This window comes from Sapajus apella, unplaced genomic scaffold, assembly GCF_009761245.1.
Source record: "Sapajus apella isolate SASKATOON/1434 unplaced genomic scaffold, GSC_monkey_1.0 scaffold34, whole genome shotgun sequence".
NCBI lineage: Eukaryota > Metazoa > Chordata > Mammalia > Primates > Cebidae > Sapajus > Sapajus apella.
In genome coordinates this window covers 8,537,657-8,547,774 of record NW_022436974.1, presented here as the reverse complement: position 1 = coordinate 8,547,774, position 10,118 = coordinate 8,537,657, and the positions used below count along the sequence as shown (strand labels likewise).

Genomic DNA, 10,118 nt, shown 5'->3' with positions numbered 1-10,118 from the left:
ACACCCTCAGAACAGTAACCATGAATCTGACTTCCAAAAAGGGGCTGCTCCATCAGGAAGCAGGACCGCATAAGCAGTGCTGTTAGAATAAAATCAGGCAACCATTCCAGCCAATTTGCATTGAAAACTCAGCTGGAATGCCAACAATTTGCATCCTTTCAGTTAAGAACAAAATCAAGCCTGACCTTTACTTCCAGGATCACTCTGTATTGCTGTTTGCACAAACATATGGAATTAAAGTAGGAAAAACTAACTGGGGTAAAAATCACCTGTGGTCATATTCCAATTAGAACTCTCACTTCATAAAGCAGGCCAATTAATCCATCCTTTCTGTCCCTCTCCATCTTAAAATCATCATCAAAAAGCATAATTTTACTCGCAAATGATGAGCAGAGGGAGTGCTGGGGAAGGTGGAGAGAGCCACAGGAGAAAGGGAAGGGGAGGGGAGAGGGAAGAGGCACAGACCCGGGGGCAGGGGGAGTCCCACAGACAGCACCTCCTGCAAAACATGATAAGCATCCAGTTTAAGGCTATTATCTCCTTTATTCAAAAAATAAATATTTCACTTTGATTCAACATATTTCAAATCACATTAAGCACAGAGAAGAAATACAGTCCCTTTGGAGATTGTGAACACGTGCTGGAAAGAGGCATGATCCAAACAATGGGAATGAGGTGAGTGCGGATTCCAGCTGCTTCCTGACCCAGAGGTTCCGCCCCTCTCTTCAGGTGGAGCTACTTAGAAACACACACAAACACACACACACACACACACACACACACGCTTTGAAGTCTGAAAGGCACATGAAGTGGACCATAAGGTGTATGGCACATTCACTGATAAAACATCCCCTATTCCCTCCCAAGAAAAGCAGAGATACTTTAATCAAGTCAAAGATCAGAAAAGACAGGGTGCTCCTGCTTATAGCTCAGCAGCATGAACATCTCTGAATATGAAAGCCATTTTTGTTTGCGTCCCCCCTCCCGCACCTCCTCTCCCTGCCGATGGGGTCTGCGGGCCAGCTGCAGGGCTCACTCCGTGATGGTGGGGCGTGTGGCCACGTACACAAACACCACGATCAAGAGCACGACCACAGCCAGCGTGGGCAGCACCACCGTGGTGATCTGCTGCCGGGCCTCCTGCATGGCTTGCTTCCGCTCTTTCTTGTCCTTGGAGGTCTCCTTCTTGGGCTTCCCTTTGAGCTGCCGCATCTTTCCTAGAGGATGCTAGAAGGGTGTGTCCAGAGGGATTCCAGGAAGGGCCACACTTGTCAAGGCTGGAACCTCCTGTAGGGGGAAGAACCATGATGGTCAAGAATAAACCAAGTGGAAGAAAAAAGAAATCATAAAGTTAAAGGCAAAAACTAGGAAAAATATCTGCAACTTACATGACAAGGGGCTAACAGAGGCCACACCAGGCTCTAAGTTCCCTTGGGATTAGCCCCCTAAGTAGTGGGCACTGGGTCGCCGGTATGCTGTGAGAGGGGCCTCTGCTCCAGGGGCAGCTGGACAAGGTCCTGGATACCAGACAAATAATACTGTGTTCTGTGCATGCCACGAGGCGAAAGGATTGGGAAGCACCAACGACGCCGCCTCCACTCAGAGAAGTGGCCCTCCCTTTCATGGCTCAAGCCACTTGCTTTCCTGCTCTAAGTTCCATGATCTCCCCAGCCAATCTCCAGCATGGAACTGCAGGCAGCCTGCAGTCTCCAGGCACACAGCGCCCCTCCTGCCCAAGCCAGGCCAGCCTCATTAAGGCTGCAGAGAGCCCAGGGCATCAACCTCTCTCATCTCTTTGTTGGTTCTCCTTGGCCCATTCATCCAAACCTTCCCAAGCACCCACCATGTGCCAGGCATTGCTCAAGGAGCTGAGGATAGAGACGAAGGACTCAGTTGTGTCCCCACAGAAGTCACAGTCTAGGGGGAATGATGGAGACCTCAGTCACGATAACACTGAAGGGAGACGGCTGAGCCCACAGTCCTGCTACCTGCTCAACCTGGGATTCTCGTGTGAATTCTGTGGCTTGCCGAGGTGCCTAAGAGGTGAATTACAACTTTCAGGGGCCTCAGGAATGCATAAAAACCTTTGGAAAACTACAGAGAAACATCTCTATTAAATAAAGTTGGCTTCTTATCTTTAAGCAAATGAAACAGACTTCAGCTGATTTAAATTGAGTTTACTTAAAGGCCTTTGGCATCTCACTGATTGCCAGAAAAGCCAAAGAAGGAAGCCCAGAAAATGGACAGGACACTATGCTGTGCTGCCGTAACTGGAGCCCAGCTCTCACACTCCCAGTGTGAGGATGCCAGAGCCTGTGTCACCACCCATCAGCACTGGAGCGGGACGTGCCGAGCCACCATGACCGCCCCTAAAAACTAGATGTAGCTGCTGGCATACTCTCCACATGAACTCACCGCCACCCGGCTTTCTGCATTACCGGCTCCCATGCATGTGCAACTGGCCAAGCCCAGGCCCATATGCCCACAGCCTACCCTTCCAATTTGGACATCGGGAAGAGTACTTTCTAAATACAGTGAAGGAGTGGGGCAGATGTCCACTGTAATATCCTGGGAGACCAGCACAGAGTTAGCAGTTCTTGGAAGCAGAAGAGCACTGTATACCAATGTTGTATACTGTCTGCCCTGTTTTTTCCCAGGGTAGCGGGTGGCCTGTCATCTTCTTGAGGAAGAAGGTGACATTTACACCTAAGTGACCGTGGCAGGTGGCAGAATGTGGATTCTGAGTTGGGAAAGGTCTTATTGATACCATCCTGTTTTTTATGAGGGATCCTTACTCTTTTACCATTCCTCTCATTCCATTTTGACCCCAAAACCTTTTTTGGATCATTCACAATCAGGCAGAGTTTGCCAAGGTATGAGACGACAAATATTATAGTGCCAGGATGGCATTAACGCCAATCAAGAGCAAATATTAAGGGAAGCACCGCTTGGCAAAAGTATAATTTCCTTCATGAATCAGGAACAAAGAGAAAAAAAAAAAAAAAAACCTACTATTACTTTCTTAAGGCCTGAAAGGTTTAAGAACCCCAGGCTCTACCAATTCTCCTTTTCAAGTCTTCCAAAGGACTTCCAAACACACTTGCCTTCAAATTCAGGACATCACTTACAAGCTAAATGGCTTTGGGCAAGTCACTTAACTCCACCACGCCATCATCTGAACAAGGAGAACAGCTTGTCTTAAAGGATGACTGCAGAATCTGGAAAGCAAATGCATCTGTACGCAGAGCTCTGCTCGCCTGTAGGGATGTGGTACCGACAGGCTGAGACATCTCCACCTGGTACCCGGGCAGCCGGGGACGGGAGGACTGAGCTCCTCTAAGCCTGACTGCCCACCTTCACGGGACCATGGTGAGGATGGAACAGGAAGCTGTATAACTCAAGGCTGGGCACAGAGCGGATGCTGAATTCATGCTAGCTGACATCCCAACACCTGGAACGCACCCCAACGGCCCTGTGAGTTGAACAGACAGGATTTATTATCTCCATCATAGAAGGGAGGAAACCAAGGCGCAAAGAGGAAAAATGTCTTGCCAACAGTCACCCAGTTTGTAAACACTCCATGGCTTCTAACAGAGCAATGGAGAGCATTCCTGTTCAAGGCTGCAAACAGCAGCACATTCTCTCTGACACAGACACAAAAAATCGGACACAGGGAGGAGAGCACTACACACTGGGGTCAGTTGGGAGGAAACAGGGGAGGGACGGTGGGGGGTGGGGAGCTGGGGAGAGACAGCAAGGGGAGAGATGCCAGAGGTAGGTGATGGGGAAGAAGGCAGCAAATCACACTGCCATGTGTGTACCTATGCAACAATCTTGCATGTTCTTCACATGTACCCCAAAACCTAAAATGCAATAAAATAAATAAATGGGGAAAAAAAAAAAGAAGCCCTTAGCAGCACTCTGATTCATGGCCATTTCCTTGTGGAGCTAATGGCCTGTCGGAGCCCACTGCTGTCTCTCCCAAATCCCTCACAGGACTGGCAGGTGATATCCCGGGGCTGGGGCTAGCCATGCCCTGGCTGTCTGGCTAGCAGTGCTGGGCCTGACTTCCCTCCTGCACTTCAAGCTGCTGTCTGCATCCACCCACATATGTGCAGTTGACATTCAAAGGCACCAGCCTCCGTGATGACCAGTTCTCAACATTTGTAAGATGCATTCAGAAGTTCCTGGAGACATGGAAAAAAGCCTCGAGCTGCTGGAGCTGGGGCAGTCTGGTCAGGATTTAAAGGGCAAACATGCCCATGTGAATCCTGGGTGCTTCATGAGGCTTCAGGAGGCAGCCCTCTGCTCTCACTCACCTGTGACCTGGGGCAGCAAGGGAAAGCATCTCCGATATAACAACTGGGGAGGGGACCCTATGGTGAAAAGGGAAAAGCCAGGAAAAAAGCTGGGAAGAGCACCAGGCAGAGGGCACAGTGGCCTGAGCCAGGCAGAGTGGCCTGAACCAGTCAGGGCAAGGCTTACGGAGAGGTGAGAGGAAGGAGGCAGATTCTGGGGAAGGGAGGAGAGGGAGGAGCAGAGGCACTGCAAGCCATGGCAGGATTATTTCAACAACAGTAGTAGGTGCTGAAGGGCTTTCTGAAGGGAGATGCTGAAAACTCCCTCTGGCTGGTCAGTGGGGAGTGGATGGAGAGGGAATGCAAAGGGAAGCTCTGGAGCAGTCTGGGAGCAGGGGTGCTGGTGGTGGCTTGGACACGGGGAGGGTCAGTGGTGATGAAGAGGAGGATGGAGTAATGCTCTGAAGGTATAAGGGACAGGCCCCAGTGACTGACTGGACATGGCAAGTGAGGGAAAGGGGGACGCAAGAACGAATCCAAGGTCTGGAACTTGCGCCACCACGTGGGTGGTGATTCCATCTCCTAAGGAGCAAGAAGGGGCATGGAGAGGAGTGGGCACTGGGGAAGGGCGGAATGAAGAAGTGCACTGAGTGCTCTGTGTGTACCTCTCTGCATGTGAGGATGCCTTAGATGATGTCACGGAAATAATACCAAGAAGGTGATTGGATAAATGAATCAGGAGCTGGGTCTGGGCTGAAGGTCTATATTTAGAAGTCACCAACTATTGGATTAAGAGAGATCACGGCCAAGGCAGGCAGAGAAAGGGTCCTGGACTGAGCCCCGAGGCCCTCTGACAGCTACAGGGCAGGAAGGGGAAGAGCAAGCAGGGGGTACTCAGAGGAGTGAGGAAAAAGAGAATGTGCCGTCGTGGGGACCAAGACAGTGAAGAAGGTCAACTGTCAGAAGAGAGAGGCACTCGTGCCAGAACATAAGCAAACACACTGCTTCCTTCCTCGAGAACATTTGGCCAGGGAAAACCCATCCGTGGCAGGTGCTCAGTGCAGAGCTGGCCGACACTCTGCTGTAAGCCCCTCCATCTTCCGGTAGCTTGTGATGACGGGTCTCTCTGCATGCCAACGTGCCAAACATCACCAGGGCAGACAACTGCTTTGAAGTTCTGTGGAAAGTGTGTGTGTGGCCAAAAGGGTTTTTCTTTCTTTTTCTTTAAATAATAAAGAGAAACTACAGAATATTTGAGGGGGCTAAGAGAATGGGAGAAAACCCTGACGCTGAAAAAAGAAGAGGCCTCTGTAGGAGCAAGACAAGAAGCCCAGGGGACAGACCTGCCTTTCAGAGGCAAAGTACCCTTCAAACTCAACAGGAGGAGGCAGGAAGATAGCACTGGAGCAGCAAGGTGGCTCTGTACTGTGTGGGTTGGGGGACTAGAGGCTTCTGTTTTTTTCAGTGAAATAGGAGAGGGCTTCAACTTAAAGTCTGGGAAGTTCGGAGGCAGGCTCGGGGAAAGAGAAACCAAGATGCAGTCACCTTCGGAGGGTGGAAAGGCAACCTTCACAGCGCACTGTCCATGTCCGCCTCCCTCTGGGCTAAGGACTGCCTCTCCATGGCTCTGGGCCCAGGGGCTGCACAGGGTGGCCTCCTGGCCAGGGCTGGCTCAAGCACATCTGCTAGGACCCCTGAAATGTGGGGTTGCCTAGAGGAGAAGCCAGGCCAATTGGCCTCTACTTCAAAAATCTAAGAGACATGAAAGGACACTGAAGTTGGACAATTACACAGATGTAGTCACCGGGAAAGCCAGGGGCGAGAGAGCCCTGGGGGCAGAAGCAGCACCCCTGAGAGGCCACAAAAGAAGCCTCCTCCACGCTCTCCTCCTTCTAGTCCAGTCCCCTGTGAGGCCCAGCTCTGCACAGGCTCCTGTCCTCAGGGTATGCTGACATGTCTCTGTATAAGATGAACACCTCTTTCAACTTCAGCTGGCTCCAGGGGGTCTCTGTCCCTTCTACTGGAAAGAGCTCTGCCTAAAAACAACTGCTCCAGTTTCACGAGGAGTCCTGCCACTGACACAAAAGAAAGGACTGGCAGAGTCACAGGTCAAACCCACATGTGTGACTCTGAAGCCTGGATAGTCCCCACCTTCCTGGGTGCACCCCATTTATCTTCCCGTCCTTCATCATCCACTTTGTGCCCCCATCATGGTTCAGCAGCCCCTTGCAGAAAGAAATAAACGAAGCTCACATGCTCAGCCTGGCTTCTGCCTTGCAAGGAGCTCAGGCAGGATGGAAGCTGCAGCCTCCAGGTTCTCAAATGCCACTGCCCCACCTCTAGCTTCCGTAGCCCGGGAAACGGAAACTTCACAAATGCCTGAGTTCTAATGATTCTAATGAAACTCCAGCCGCTATGCCCCTACCCCCCACCAGCACACACCCACGGCAACCGGTCAGCATGGGAACATTCCAAATGGTCCCCAGCATGTGTGGGCAGGAGACCAGAGGCAGAGAGGAGGAAGGCAGGACACATTCTTCAGCACAGAAGTGTCTGTGATTTGTTTCTGTGATTATAATTTTCCCATCTTTTCCTACTTATGTGTATAAAGATATGCATGTATGCACACATGCTAACTTCTTATAGGTACTTTTTTCCGATGTGGAGATTATAATGTACACAGTGTTAGATCCTAGTAGGGAAAGGTAGGAACACAGGTTTGAAATCGGGTTTGTGCCTCAGCTCTGCCCCATCTGGTTAAACCACCTTGGACAAGGTAATAAATCTCTCATGTCCCGACTCTCCTCCTCTGTAAAATGGGTAAGAAACCTGTTTTGTAGAGCTATCGAAAAATTAGAAATAATGTATTATCGGAATATGTAGTGGATGAACAGGCCATACCAGAGGCTCAAGGAATGGTACACAGTGACTTGCTGTCCAGGGAGGTGTGTCCCGTGGAGATGTACATGAATCTGGGAAGCACCAGGGAATTCTACTGTTTTCATCATATGACCCATGGATGACAAAATCCCCCAGTTTTTTCTCTTTTCCCTGAGTTACCAATCAGCTGTTGGGCGGGTCTGTTCAAAGGTTTGATGGGAGAAGGCTGGTTTAGGCTCTCAGGGGAAGGTTTAGGACAACGAAGATCACTTCAACTCCCGTCACCCCAGACCTGCTAACCATGTGCAGCCCAAGGCAGCAGCCACCAACCATGTGTTGAACACTTGTAATATGGCTGTGGTCCAAAATCAGCTGTGCTATGGTATAAAATACAAGAAAGAATGACAAATATCTCAAAGTTATTCATGCTGATTACATGTAGAAATAATATTCTGAACATAGTGGGTTAAATAAAATCTATTATTAAAATCAATTTCACCTGTTTTCTTTTTTCTGTTTTAATGTGGCTACTAGAAAAGTTCTAAATTCCATGAGTAGCTTGCATTATACTTTTACTGGACAGCTTGCGCCATATAGTCAGGGGCTCACCCTGCCCTCCTGTAAGCTTTCCACGTCATAGGCTCAGCCCACAATGCTGAGAACTCCCTAAGCCTTCACAGCCCAGCCCCATTCACTCTTTCCAGCATCACCACACCCAAATGACCCACTACTGCCACCACATTCGAGCATCCCCATGGGCTCGCACCTCCCTGCCTTTGCTGATGGAGCATCTCTGCTGGAATGCCCTTTTCCTTACATTGTCATCCACATGCGCAGTCTCTCATCCTTGGATAACCAGCACACGTGGCCTTCGCCACCTCCTCCAGGCAGAAGCAACAGCCACCTCCTTGGTGCTAAATCAGCACTTGGTTTATACCTTGACAGCAGCGCTGACTGGCAGCTACTGCCTAGCTGGCTGGAACCTCTGACGTCTCCACTTCTCAGGGACTGCAAATGTGCCTTGCTGGTAATAATATTCTCCTGGGCTGGCATGATGCCTTTTATGTAACAGGTGCTCAACAAACATCTGCTGGACTGAATATCAAAGATGGAATATTTTAAGACAAGCAGTTCATCTTAGGCAACTAACCATTGGGTTAGAATAGAAAATTATGTAATAATAAACTAGCTAGCTGCCATTTATAAATACTTATTTCATTCCCACCACAATCATACAAGATTGATATTTTTATCCCCATTTAAATGATGAAACTGAGATTAAGTAAAGTACACTGTTGCCCAAGATCAAAGACTGCTGGGAACAAGCACAATCTCAACTCCACTATAAAACCTGCAATAAGCACTCATTAAATATTTAATGAATGACCAACTGAATGAGGGTTTTAACTTAGAGCTCATTTCAAAGCCCACCTATCCTCTCTGTGTAACCCCACAGTGCCTCCCAACCACCCCACAAATAAGAACAGCAGCTACCACTTCCTGAATGCTCAGTACCTGTCAGGCGACTGCACTGAAGCCCTCCACAACACGCAAGCCTCACAGCAGCCTTCATCCCCATTTTGCAGAAAAGGGAACAGAGGCTTAGAGCAGGCCCCAGGTGGTTAGAAAGCCAATAGTGCAGCTGGGATTCCAATTAAGCTCTGTCTGGCTCAGAAACTGTGTTCCTCCCACTCCACGCAGTTGCTTCTGGGAGCCCAGGCTATTCCCTACAAGGCATGTGGATCAATGGGATGCAGATCAAGAGTCCATGCCTGGTTCCTGGCTGTCAGCTCTGGAAGCTGAGGACACAGGGAGGGGTGTGAGAGGAACACAGGCCCTCTTGGTGTGTCTCATTTGGCAGCAAGTAAAGTCTGTTGCTTACAATCAGGCTAGCCCTGATGCCTGGAAGGTGCTGCTGCAGGGCTGGGCAGTCATTCTAGGTTAAAAGATGCATCACATCCTACTTGAGTTCTCAGTGTGGGCCAGGCTGCTCTGACAGACCCCAGGAAAAGTGCAACTCTCTCCACCCACTCCTGCACTGCCCAGGGCCAACAGCACGGAGAGAGCCAAGGATGTCACAGGCTATTGAAGGGGTACCTACTGAGAACAGCATGACCAGACCTGGAGTCCATGCTAAGTCCCTGCACATGTCAATTACATCCCACAGTACAACCCATGCGAGAACAGTAACTAGTCCCAGACAGCCAACCACTAGCCTATTCTCAATGCTGTTCTCCTTTTCTGAAGTGTCAAAGCTCTCCTGTCTTCAGAAAAAAAAACAGCTTAAGGTGCTCTCTAAGTGGCTGCATGCTTCTCCCACTTCAAAATCAGGAACACAAATTAACAAACAAGAAGGGTATATATGGGGAAAGCTCTACCAACCCTTCTTGTAGCTGTGTCGTTGTTACAACATGAAGCATTAGAAGGGCCAAAATGCTCTATGCTTTATGCTATAAGCCCAGGGACGCTGCCCTGGATCCAGGAAGACATAAATTCTGCACTTGAGAGTAGCAGCTCTGCGGTTCATCAAGTGTGCTTGCTTCATTTTATGTCCCTGGTATTTAGTCATAATGGGTCTGTGATCACTTCACTCCAGTCTGCTGCAGAGTGGAGGCAGGGGGCAGGCAGGCTGCCAGGAGAATTGTGCAAGATAGGACTCCTGACACCCGCGAAGCACCTGCTGATGGCATAAGTGTCTTCCCCAGGAACATATACATCAACGACAGCCACACAGGTGCCAGCTCCACTGCTCCCTGCTACCGACAGGCTACAGGGGTCAGGAAAGCTCTCAACCTGAAGGCCAGTGGGTGTGTGGGGGCAGAAGGGATCACAGCTACAGATAGATAAAAGATACACACACACACACACACACACACACACACACACACACACACTCTCTCTCTCTCTCTCTCTCTCTCTCTCTCTCTCTCTCTCTCTCTC

At 49.7% G+C, this 10,118-nt stretch overlaps 1 protein-coding gene across 9 annotated transcripts in view; it reads right to left on the bottom strand.

Annotated features, from left to right (window-relative positions):
• Positions 1–523: 523 nt before the first annotated feature.
• The window catches only part of SMCO4 (single-pass membrane protein with coiled-coil domains 4), a 67,614-nt gene continuing 58,019 nt past the window's right edge, over positions 524–10,118 (bottom strand). For 4 of the 9 annotated variants that reach the window (XR_004274275.1, XR_004274273.1, XR_004274274.1 and 1 more), the window contains one exon: positions 524–1,287. Coding sequence is in view for 5 of the 9 variants with exons in the window: in XM_032295778.1 (XP_032151669.1) it covers positions 1,033–1,212 (180 nt within the window). In the remaining 4 variants the exon portion in view is untranslated. Of the gene's footprint in view, positions 1,288–1,388; positions 3,177–6,472; positions 7,970–7,995; positions 8,094–8,115; positions 8,274–10,118 lie in introns of those variants that run through there. The other 5 variants (XM_032295781.1, XM_032295780.1, XM_032295782.1 and 2 more) reach the window with 5 other exon arrangements.